Source organism: Oncorhynchus clarkii, chromosome 10, assembly GCF_045791955.1.
Source record: "Oncorhynchus clarkii lewisi isolate Uvic-CL-2024 chromosome 10, UVic_Ocla_1.0, whole genome shotgun sequence".
Classification (NCBI taxonomy): domain Eukaryota; kingdom Metazoa; phylum Chordata; class Actinopteri; order Salmoniformes; family Salmonidae; genus Oncorhynchus; species Oncorhynchus clarkii.
The window spans coordinates 45923429-45936038 of NC_092156.1; the positions used below are offsets into that span (position 1 = coordinate 45923429).

The 12610-nt window shown below is 42.9% G+C and overlaps 1 protein-coding gene across 1 annotated transcript; it reads left to right on the forward strand.

Annotated features, from left to right (window-relative positions):
• The first annotated feature begins 1975 nt into the window (after positions 1-1975).
• LOC139418623 (palmitoyl-protein thioesterase ABHD10, mitochondrial-like) lies at positions 1976-11966 on the forward strand. The gene is made up of 5 exons (XM_071168225.1): positions 1976-2195; positions 9116-9302; positions 9486-9597; positions 9929-10066; positions 10365-11966. Exons 1-5 carry the CDS (start codon positions 2114-2116, stop codon positions 10704-10706), a joined length of 861 nt encoding a protein of 286 aa, XP_071024326.1. The 5' UTR covers positions 1976-2113; the 3' UTR covers positions 10707-11966.
• The last annotated feature ends 644 nt before the right edge of the window (positions 11967-12610 follow it).

The following is a 12610-nucleotide window of genomic DNA, read 5'->3' on the forward strand; positions in this document are numbered from 1 at the left end:
AATTTACTCATATGTTACATTTTCCTCCATTTTTCTATTTCTGCCATCTTCCAAGAGGACAACCGATTCCCCTCCACTCAGTTCACCCCATTGTAAATTAAGAGGCTTTTCATCATATTAAAACGTGTCCCAGTGCAACATGCCTAGCTCTGCCCACTGGGGCGTGGCTTACGGAACACTGTTTGAAATAAGCGCTCCTAATGCAGTATTCCTACGGATCTCACCACAGCAGTATGGTCAGATATGGAACAGACTCAATTGTATACCACTAATATACAGACTCTCCACATTTCTTTACCCTACTTGAAATTGGTATAACGTCTGTGACAGCATGTGCAGCACCACTGAGGCGGTCTCCATTTTAAAGTAGTACATTTTAAAGTAGTACATTAAAGCGGGTTACATCCATGATGAGTCCTCTTTCTATCTCTACGACAACAGGCACAACCACATAAAGTTTTTTTTTTTTAAGTTGTCAAAATGCCATGTGCACCCACTTATAGCAGTGGATTCAAAACAACCTAACCATTACAAAACTTCTATTAGATCAAATAAGCCTCACGTAGCCTCAGGATTTGACCTTGTTTTTCCCCCGAAGTTCCCAGTTGTCTTAAAAGCAACATTAGGGCCCAGAGTTTTTTCCTGGTCAGCTCAAGTGGGCAGAATTTTTTTTTTTTTCAGTGGGCTAGCTAACTAGCTAGATTGGTTTACCATTTTAAAGGCTCTAAGATATAGAGCAGCCCACATTTTGTGAGCATGGAGAGGCCAGGGATAGCCAGACTAGTAAATTGGGCTAAGGAACAGAAGTTGGGTATTGGAGAAAGGCCCTCAGTGCGTGTTCTGCAAACAATACAGCGAATGAAGACATGCATGCACGTGGTGATTGGATAGATGTGGTTATGGACAGCGAGGAAGAAGAAGAGCCGAGTGCAGCGGGAAGATGTGTGTTCAGGGAGAATTGCACCAAGTACAAACCGTACCCTGCTGTCTTTGATGGCTCAGAAATTGAACCTGACGAGCATGAGTATGAATTACCTGTGGTGGCAGGTGTGGTGAAGACCTCTGAGTAAGAGCCTCACCCCGATGGTCATGCAAAGGATAACCATGGACGAAGTGGATCCCTGCCTTTTGGCTGACCCATATGTAGTCTCAGGATGAGTAGAAAATAATTTGGGAACTGTTCAATCGGTGAAGGTAGCTCGATATGGACTTTGTCAGTTATCCCATGAGAACTTTTGTGCTGAACCCACTAAAGTGTTTCAGATACCAAGCTTATGGTCATGTTGCAGCAGTGTGTAGGAGGGAGATTCTGAGATGTGAGAAGTGTGCAGGAGGGCATGGGATAAAGGAATGTGTAGTATCAGAGGAGAAACCTGTATGTGCCAATTCTGGGGGTGCCCATGTTGCTGCGGATCAGAAGTGCTCGAGCAAGAGAGACAGGTTGAGGTTGCCAGGGTCAGAGCAGAACAGGTGTCATATGCTGCGAGGCAGTGAAGAGTAGGGGATAATGGGTCAAGGGTGAGTAGTAGACCTAAGCCAATACAGAGTGATACAAATTTCTGCTTCAGTAAAGTTAGCTTCTTAGCATTCAATGCCATGGTTATTAACTGTACCGCAGAAATGGAACGTAAATTACAGAAAATATATGTTGCGGTGGCATCTGCAGAGAAGTACTTGGGTGTAATGAGGTTTTACTGCAGAAGAGTTACAAGATGTGTTGAATTAAAGACTTCTGTCCACCTGGGCTGTTTGCCTGGTGTAGGGTCAGTTAGGGTCAAAATAGTGGAATGGGGTGGTGTTTATTTTTCTGATTAAAAAATGTTTTTTTAAATAGTGATCTATCGGTGTAGGGTTGGTGGTGCACATTTTTCCTTTCCCCCTTCCTTTTGATTTTTGTTTCACAAAATATAACGTGCTCGACCACACACTCCCGCACAGTAGATGGCGGCATGCGCAAACAAAATGTGCGAACTTCATGATACCAGTGAACAAGAAGAAGCAGCTAGCTAGCAAGATCACACAAACCCACGTTTTCCCTCCAGTGTAGGGTGTGGCAGGAGTCGAACTATTCAGTCGGAGTCTTGTCCTCCTCACCCCTCCGTCGCAGCACAGAATGGCGTCTCCACTAGCCAGGCATTTCAGCAGGATTTTCCAATTAACGTTACATGTCCAAAGAAAACCTGTTACGTTTTCCGGTGAGTAGCTAGCTACTATACAAGTTTGATTTATGTCGCAAATATTAAACGTATAATTATTCCAGTCATTCACAAACAAGTTATACAGGTGGCAGGTGTCGCTAATGTTAACTTTACAACCAAAATACAGTGAACAAAGTAACAGCTAACTTAGCTACCTAAAGCAGAGATTCATTTTCTAATACCTCTGTCCAATGCTAGCTAACGTTAGCGGCAAGCAATCTAGTTAGCTAATTTTTGCTTACTGTAGCTAAATGCACAACGAAAAACATTGAGTTGTTACTGACAAGCTAACTAGACAGATTTTCTAAATTAATCAATGTTTCTACAAAATCACTGCTTCAAAAACCCAAGTCGGTTAGTTATCTTCCTTCCCTAACTCCATTTCCTATCATTCTTCCCCATCTTTTCTTATCTCCTTTCCTAGCTCCCTTCTAGATTCCTTTCCCCACTCCCTTTCCTCATTACCTAGTTTCCTTATCCTGCTGTCTTAGCTTCCGTTCCTTACCTCTTTCCCAATTAACAACATCCAGTAGAAAGGGAGCTAGGCAAGGAGTAGTGGAGGAAAAGCGAGCGAGGGGAAACAAATCTAGGAAAAGAGGATGAAGGAATAAAAGGGAGCTAGGAAATGTGGAAAGGGAGTGAGGAAAGGAATCTAGGAAAGAAAAGGAGTTCACGCATACAGTACCAGTCAAAAGTTTGGACACCTAGTCATTCAAGGGTTTTACTATTTTCTACATTGTAGAATAATAGTTCGTAGTTGTGATGTCTTCACTAACACATGGAATCATGTAGTAACCAAAAAAGTGGTAAACAAAACAAAATATATATATTTTTTAGGTTCTTCAAAGTAGCAGTTGCCTTGAGAGCTTTGCACACTCGGCATTCTCTCAACCAGCTTCACCAGGAATGCTTTTCCAACATTCTTGAAGGAGTTCCCACATATGCTGAGCACTTGTTGGCTCATTTTCTTTCAGTCTGCAGTCCAACTCGTCCCAAACCATCTCAATTGGGTTGAGGTCGGTTGATTGTGGAGGCCAGGTCATCTGATGCAGCACTCCATCACACTCCTTCTGGGTCAAATAGCCCTTACACAGCCTGGAGGTGGGTTGGGTCATTGTCCTGTTGAGAAACAAATGATAGTCCCACTAAGCCCAAACCAGATGGGATGGCGTATCACTGCAGAATGCTGTGGTAGCCATGCTGGTTAAGTGTACCTTGAATTCTAAATCAATCAGACAGTGTAACCAACAAAGCACCATCACACCACCTCCACCATGCTTCACGGTGGGAACTACACATGCAGAGAATCTGTTCATGTACTCTGCGTCTCACAAAGACACACCAGTTGGAACCAAAAATCTAATTTGGATACATCAGCCCAAAGGACAGATTTTCCCTGGCTAATGTCCGTTGCTTGTGTTTCTTGGCCCAAAAAAGTCTCCTTCTTATTGGTGTCCCTGAGAAGTGGTTTCTTTGTAGCAATTCAACCATGAAGACCTGATTCATGCAGTCTCCTCTGAATAGTTGATGTGTCTGTTACTTGAACTCTGAAGCATTTATTTGGGCTATCTTCTGTATACCAGCCCTGCCTCGTCACAACACAATTGATTGGCTCAAATGCATTGAGAAGGAAATAATTTGTTGAATTTAACTTTTAACAAGGCATACCTGATAATTGAAATGCATACCAGGTGACTGACGTCATGAAGTTGGTTGAGAGAATGCCAAGAGTGTGCAAAGCTGTCATCAATGGAACTTGAAGCTCTTAACATGCTCCACTACAGCCCCGTCGATGTGAATAGGGGCGTGCTCGGCCATCCTTTTCATGTAGTCCACAATCATCTCCTTTGTCTTGATCACATTGAGGGAGAGGTTGACCACACTGCCAGGTCTGACCTTCTCCCTGTAGGCTGTCTCATCGTTGTCGGTGATCAGGCCTACCACCGTTGTGTCGTCTGCAAACTTAATGATGGTGTTGAAGTCGTGTTGGCCACGCAGTGGTGGATAAGCAGGGAGTACAGGAGGGACTAAGCATACACCCCTAAGGGGCCCCCGTGTTGAGGATCAACGTGGCGGATGTGTTGTTTCCTAGCCTCACCTCCTTAGGGCGTCCTGTCAGGAAGTCCAGGATCAAGTTTCAAAGAGAAGTGTTCAGTACCAGGATCCTTAGCTTAGTGATGAGTTTGGAGGGCACTATGGTGTTGAACGCTGAGCTCAAGTCACTGAACAGTATTCTCACTTAAATGTTCCTTTTGTCCATGTGGGAAAGGGCAGTGCGGAGTACAATCGAGATTGTCATCTGTTGGGGTGGTATGCATGTTTGAGTGGGACTAGTGTCTGGGATGATTGTGATGTTGTGAGCCATGACCAGCTTTTCAAGGCATTTCATGGCTACAGATGTGAATGCTATGGGGCGATAGTCATTTAGACTGGTTACCGTGGCTTTCTTCGACACAGCGACTATGGTAGTCTGCTTGAAACGTATTATTATGAAAGGTATTACAGACTGGGTCAGGCAGATGTTGAAAATGTCAGTGAAGACACTTGCCAGCTGATCAGTGCATGCTCGGAGTATGCATCCTGGTAATCTGGCCTTGTGAATTTTGACCTGTTTAAAGGGCTTACACTCATCGGCTACGGAGAACATGATCACACAGTTGTCCGGAACGGCTGGTGCTCTCATGCATGGTTCAGTGTTGCTAGCCTCGACGCGAACATAGAAGACATTTAGCTTCTCTGGTAGGCTCGTGTCACTTGGCAGCCCGCGGCTGGGTTTTCCTTTATAATTCGTGATATTTTGCAAGCCCTGCCACATCCGACGAGCATCAGAGCCGGTGTAGTAGGATTCCATCTTAGTGCCGTAATGATGCTTTGCCTGTTTGATGGTTCGTCGGCGTGCGTAGCGGTATTTCTTGTCCGTGTTTGTGACCGGCTTCTTGAACGCGACAGCTCCAGCCTTTAGCTCAGTGCGGCTGTTGCCTGTAATCCATGGCTTTTGGGTGGGATATGTACGGTCACTTTGGGATGTTGACAAATGCTCTTATTAATGAAGCCAGTGAATGATGTGATATACTCCTTAATGCCATTGGATGAGTCCCGGAACATATTCCAGTCTCTGCTAAGGTTGTCACGATACTGGGATACCTGCTTTTCCATGGAAAAAAGGAAAACACGAAGCTGACTTTACTCTTTGGTCCTTTAAAAACCTATCGCGTGTAAATATATTGTGTTCTTGGAAAATAAATGTGATTCTGGGTGACACAAGGCTGCTTGTTTCCAACATTAGGAATGTTTTCCATAAAAATGTTGTCCACTACATGTTTTGCTTCCTTGCCACGATACCTCGGAGTATCATAATACTGGTATTGTGACAACCCAACTTCTCTGCTAGCGAAACGAGCTTAGCAACGGCTTCATCGGACCACTTCCGTATTGAGCGCTTCAGATTTGCCAAATGGTGGGAGAGCTTTGTGTGTGGGGTAGGGTGTAAAGGTGGTCTAGAGTGTTGATTAAAATATTTTTTGCACAGGTGACGTGCTGCCTTAAAATCCCCGGCCACTAGGATCGCAGCCTCTGGATGAGCTTTTTCTTGTTCGCTTATAGCCCTATACAGCTCATTAAGTGTGGTCTTAGTGCCAGCCTTGGTTTGTGGTGATAAATGGACAGCTATGACAAATCTAGATAAACTCTCTTGATAAATAGTATGGTTTACAGCTTATCATGAGGTATTCTAACTCGGGCAAGCAGAACCTTGAGACTTCCTTAATATTAGAGATCGTGCACCAGCTGTTAAGACACACTTCCTCCCTTGAGCTTTCCCAACGCTGCCGTTCTGTCCTGCCGATATATAGAAACACCAGCTAGAGTATTATCCATGTCCTTGTTTAGCTAAGTTTCAGAGTAATATAGAATATTAGTTCTTCAGGTCCCTTTTGATAGGACGGTCTTCATCGGCGATCCACCAGTTTGTTCTCCAGTGATTGTACATTCAGCAATACAACGGATGGTAGAGGCGTTTCTTTTGCTCGCTGCCATAGTTTCATCAGCCAGCTGCATCCCACCCTGCAGCTAGCTAGTTAGTTACAAGTAGCTACCTAGCTATTGCAAGCCTGCAGCTAACTTGGCTAACTCGCCAGCAGCTATTCATCAGTTGTCAGTATTATAAAAACTCATTACTCGGAAACTCTTTGTAGGAAAATGAGCTCTGAATTTCCCACTTGGAAAATATCAGAATTGACCAATAGGAGGCTCTATGCAAAAAAATAATTTAAAAAATAATTCCGTTTCAGAGTTGTTGTTTTGAAAGCACCATTAGCTAGCTAGTCAGAACAGACCATGATTAGTCAAAGGTGTGACAAGACCAGTGTTCGAGACCACCCAAGACCGGGGGGAACATATGGATTTTATAGCCATTCAGTGGTGGAAATATGTATTGAGGGCAAATAGTCACACTTCAAATTATCACTATCACTAACCATGGTCTGTAAAGGATAGATACAGACCATAATAAACTTACAATTTGCCCCGGGCTTCTAGGGGAGCAAGGAAATTCTGAAGAGCGTGACAAGGTTTGAGGATATGTTTCAACAAAAGTAAAGGACCGTAATGTAGGAAGCCCAGGTTTTAATAGGCTATAAGATATACATGTCATGAAATGAGTGTGGATCTCTGGCTTGGCAAAGCACTTTTTTATGCACTGACTGAACTGGGTCTGATAATTCAGATTTTTTTACTCCACTGGGGCATCATTTAGAAACCTTGCATAACCACAAAGTATGCCCCAAAACATGCGTGTGCCAGTTATCATGCAGAAGTTGGCATTTATGAAACTCTTGATGTATCTTGACGTAAGAATGTGCTTCTCCTCCCGCAATCTTTAGACCATTCGTACGCACAGTTTCTAGTGGTTTAGGTATTGCATTTCAAGAATGCAAAAGTAGCCTAGGAGTAGACTTGGGCAAATAGGAATATACAGTATGATGACACGCTTAATCATTTAAAAAATAACAGGTAGCTAAATATAATACGAAGATGCATTCATTTGCCGTTAGTGAGAAGAGCAAAAATCTACGCCTATATATTTTCTTTGGATTCTAAAATAATTAGAAATAGTCACATGTTTAAAAATAAATTTCCATGATCATTACAGAATAAATTCCTCACCTTTTCTGACTCATGGTGTTATACTTGTGAAATACACTGAACAAAAACATAAATGCAACATATAGTGTTGGTCCCATGTTTCATGAGCTGAAAGTGTCCCAGAAATGTTCCATACGTACAAAAAGCGTATTTCTCAACAACAACAAAAATCACATTTGTTTACATTCCGGTTTGTGAGCTTTTCCTCTTTGCCAAGATAATCCATCCACCTGACAGGTGTGGCATATCAAGAATCTGATTAAACAGCATGATCATTCCACGGGTGACCCATTGTGCTGTGGACCATAAAAGGCCACTCTAAAATGTGCAGTTTTGTCACACAACACAATGCCACAGATGTCTCAAGTTGAGGGAGCATGGAATTGGCACGCTGACTGCAGGAATGCCCACCAGAGCTGTTGCCAGAGAATGTAGTGTTAATTTCTCACCATAAGCCGCCTCAATGTAATTTTAGAGAATTTGGTAGTACGACCATGTGTATGGCATTGTGTGGGTGAGCGGTTTGCTGATGTCAGCGTTGTGAACAGAGTGCCCAATGGTGGGGTTATGGAATGGGCAGGCATAAGCTACGGACAACAAACACAATTGCATTTTATCGATGGCAATTTGAATGGACAGGGATAGCTTGACAAGATCCTGAGGCCCATTGTGAGTCCCTTTTTCTTTTAAGTTATCTGTCCCCATCAGATGCATATCTGTATTCCTAGTCATGTGAAATCCATAGATTAGGGCCTAATGAATTTATTTCAATTGACTGATTTCCTCATATGGCCATGATGAGTTCATATTCACAAAGTAGCCATACAACACATCTAATTTAATTGGGCCTATTAGATAAGCTATTATAATTCGTTTTTGTTTTATGCATCCGAAAAGGGGGCACGGTTTATAACACAGGCCAACAGTAGAATTAGACTAAGGTGAACATACAGTGGATCTTTTGCATTGAAGTGTGTAGGCTACCGCTGCAGTTCATTTGCTCTGCTGGCCGTGGTCAATGTTTCAGAATTCGAGGGCACATCAGCGTGTTTAGGTTAGGGAAAAAGTAAATGTAAATCATCTGTTTACAGGTCCAAAACAATTAGCAATTGTTTTTGTGTTTCTGAAACAACAGTCAGATACAGCAAATGGCCCTGCAAAAAACATTCTGCCAATACCTCAAGATATTTGATAAAGTTTGCATTGCTACTTCCTTTAGATACTGTCCTGGCCTAATTCTAATACTTCCATGGTTTACAGCAAAGAAGAGTATTATTGTCACCGTAAAAGGTGAATGGTGGGTGTTTTTCAGATGGAGTTAGAAGGCTTGTAAAATTGTGCTCGCATGAACATCAGGTCTGATTTAACGGGAAACATGCATGTGTATATGGTTTATAAATCTCAATTTGTGTGCGCGCGCAGTCTTTTCAGAAATAGGGCACACAGCTATTTACAACGGTTATAAATTAGGCCCCTGGTCTCGGGAAGAAATGGCGAGTCTTCACTGGATGAGTAAAAATGCATCCGAGACCCTCTGTGATCTCGAGACTGGACTACAACACTTGACCCTCTGTGATCTCGAGACTGGACTACAACACTTGACAAGACGCATACAAATTGGAACCACAAACCAAACCATTGTAAAAGCACCACCATCTCCAAGTCACATGGGCATGGCTAGCTGTGTCATTGAGTGAAATCATGTATTTCAAGATTGACCCAATGGTTTGGGGGAAATGTATGCAAAACGTTGTTGTAATGTTTCTGTTTTCTAGGAGTGAGACACAAGTCGTCTACAGTGCAGTATGCAGCACGCCCTGACCTGCCGAAGCTGGCTTATAGAAAAGTGAAGGGGAAGAGCCCAGGTGTAGTCTTCTTGCCAGGGTTTGCCTCTAACATGGGGGGGAAGAAAGCAGAAGCCCTTGAGGAGTTCTGCCAATCACTAGGCCACTCTTACCTAAGGTAAATTAGCTATAGTGTTTTCAGTCATGAAAAATAGAGCTGTCTGATCTCTCTACAATTATGCATGTCATTCTTTGAGTTGGTCAGGACTTGTTGCCATTGTTTATTTTTTGTCGTCTGCATTGTTCTCATTGAGTTCTAGGCTGCTCATATCATGATGATGTAGTCTTTGGTCTTTCCCAGGTTTGACTATACAGGCTGTGGGTCATCTGAAGGTGAGATGGTAGACGGCACTGTCGGCACCTGGAAGAGGGATGTTCTATATGTATTGGACGAGCTTGTGGAGGGGCCACAAGTAAGGCGCTCCCCTCTGTTTCTATGATGAGATGAATTGTGGTCAGCCAGTGTAATACAAAGTATTATTACCTGAAATAGACCTGCATAGACTCATGTATAATAGTGGGATGGTAGTTTATGTAAAACTGTTACAGATTGCAGTGTGAATTGACCACTGAGTTAGTAATAAACCTAGCCCTGATGGCCATGTGGAGGATATTAGGTTATTATACCTCTACTTGTCCTGCAGAAGACTTTGGTTCCTCCATGCATGCATTATTTACACTAGGGATATCCATGCTATCATTAGAGGGTAATTTCTGATCTAGATAATTATTCTGGTGTTGCAGATTCTGGTTGGCTCCAGTATGGGCGGCTGGCTGATGTGCCTGGCAGCCATAGCTCGTCCAGAAAGAACTGCGGCCATGGTTGGCATCTCTACAGCAGCTGACCACTTTGTAACGGTCTTCAATACACTTCCTATTGAGGTGAGTCAGCGTTCAGAGTCAGCCATCTTGAGTTGTCAATAACCTTAAAGCTCTACAGACCACTTTTCCCCTCATGACTGACACTTGATTAAATGGATCATAACAACAAACCGAAGGAGGGTTCATTCTGAAATGCATGCAGTTAGTCTTGAAATTGCAAGAACAAAATTCAGATGGCATTATAATTAAAACATCTTTCCTGAGAACTTTTTAAAATGGTTGCCATCTTAGATAATGTCTCCACCTCCAGAATCGAATTCAAGCATTTTGTCTAAATGCCACCTGTCTGTCATTCTAGGCGAGGAAGGAGATTGAAGAGAAGGGGCAGTGGGTGGTTCCTACCAAACACAACGAGGAGGGCTCCATCACGTTCACCACAGAGTTCCTGAAGGAGGCAGAGCAGCACTGCGTTCTGCAGAGCCCCATTCCAGTGACCTGCCCGGTGAGGCTCATCCATGGGATGAAGGACCAGGATGTGCCCTGGCACATCTCCATGCAGCTAGCCGAGCGTGTGCTGAGCAACGACGTTGATGTCATCTTGCGCAAGCATGGCCAGCACCGCATGGCAGAAAAGGAGGACATCAAGCTCATAGTCTACACCATCGATGACCTAATAGACAAGCTGACCACTTTGGTTTGATTGGCCAAAACTGGACCATGCTATGGGTGACATCTACCACCCCGATCCCAACTTTCCTGCACTAGGACTGCTGTTCCTGATGCGTTACAAAATCGAGGTGCTACTTTACAAAATACATACTGTGAAGAAAAGGAGCTCTTACACTTTCTCCTGGCTCTCCATTGCTTTTGTTAGGATTTTTATTTACTGGTGCCATGCCACTTTGTTCACACTTCTCCCGAACTTATTGGGATTTCGGTGAAGTTTTTTTATTTTATTCTCACAATGTGGTTTGATAGTGATTTCGTTAAACCGTTAATGAGTAGGGCTCACTCCTATTACAATGGCACATCAGGTACAGGTGTGTTACGTCCACCTGTGAGCAAACATTTATTTTCCTCCACTGTCAATTTTACTCCCAACAAATACAAGTGTAATGGGCAGTTGTGCCTTTATGTATGCATGTGCACTTAAAGACCAGTAGGAGGCAGCAAATGTCACTAGTATTTTAGGCACCTCGCTATGTAACATGTCTCCAGCAGAATAGATTTCTAGGGGGGGGGGGGGGTGTTTGTCTGTGAAGACATCAGTTGGAAAAATTACTTCAACTGTACTGTGTGATTCTCATGCTGATTTCCATGCACTGCTCGTTTCCCATGCTGTCCGTATTTGTGCTTTTGGTTCCATTGCTGAAAGAACATGTCTATTTTCGTATTGATTTGTCCGTGCCATTTGACTTTGCACACAAGGTCAGAACAGCATATTGACTGCATGACAACTCGTGTATGAAGAACTTTATGTAGATTCAACTTGTGTTACTTTCAATGTTGGCTCAGTTCATATGGGTTTTGTTGCTAGTGGGTCCTATTCCAAAATGACACAGATCTCAAAGAAACGATTGAACAGTAGCATCATGAGATGTTAGCCTGGTTTGAGTGACTGGCACAAAAGCACGTTTTTGGGGAGTTAAGTGAAAAACATTGGCGTGTAGGGAACAGCCCATGTTTAGATTTTCCTGTTTAGTATAGTAAGCATTCCGTTTTGCTGGTTAAAGCCAGGTTTTTCTGGTTGGTTTCCAACATCTCACAACCTAGATCCTAAATGTTTAATCTTGTGAACTAAGTTTATTTATGCCATGTTCCATATCACAGTTAAATGTTTATAGGTGATATCACTGTGGCAGAATTGATGGGCTAGTTCACCGGAACACTGGTCATATCTGTTTATTGATGATAACAAGCAATACCATCTGACGCTTATGCCAATAAATAAAGTAACAAAGTATGGATCTGGCTTTTTCCAGATAGGTCTAACACGTTGGTTTGTTAATCTCATACTTATCTGAAAGGTTTCATTTTAGTTTTTTTTTAAATTAGCCATAAATTAGCCATTTCAAGTGACTCTCATTTCTTAACATATACACTGAGTATACCAAACATTAGGAACACCTTCCTTATATTTAGTTGCACCCACCCTCCCCTTTTGCCCTCAAAACAGTTTAAATTCGTCGGGGCATGGACTCTACAAGGTGTCGAAAGCTTTCCGCAGATATGCTGGCCTCCATTGTTGACTCCAATGCTTCCCACAGTTGTCAAGTTAGCTGGATGTCCTTTGGATGGTGGACCGTTCTTGATGCACACAAACGTGAAAAACCCTGCAGCGTTGGAGTTCTTGACACAAACCGGTGCCCCTGGCACCTACTACCGTACCCCGTTCAAAGGCACTTAAATATTTAGTCTTGCCCATTCACACCCTCTGAATGGCACACAGTGTATTTGGAAAGTATTCAGACCCCTTGACTTTTTCCACATTTTGTTACGTTACAGCCTTATTCCTAAACTAATTTAAATAGACATCTCAGCAATCTACACACAATACCCCATAATGACAAAGTGCTTTGTTGTGTGTGCAAATGTGTGTGTATA

Excerpts from the sequence above, each read along its gene's own strand:
- LOC139418623 (XM_071168225.1), top strand. The coding sequence starts at position 2,114 with ATGGCGTCTCCACTAGCCAGGCATTTCAGCAGGATTTTCCAATTAACG. Across the intron at positions 9,598-9,928 it reads AGCTTGTGGAGGGGCCACAA|ATTCTGGTTGGCTCCAGTAT; the intron begins GTAAGGCGCTCC and ends CTGGTGTTGCAG. Across the intron at positions 10,067-10,364 it reads TCAATACACTTCCTATTGAG|GCGAGGAAGGAGATTGAAGA; the intron begins GTGAGTCAGCGT and ends CTGTCATTCTAG.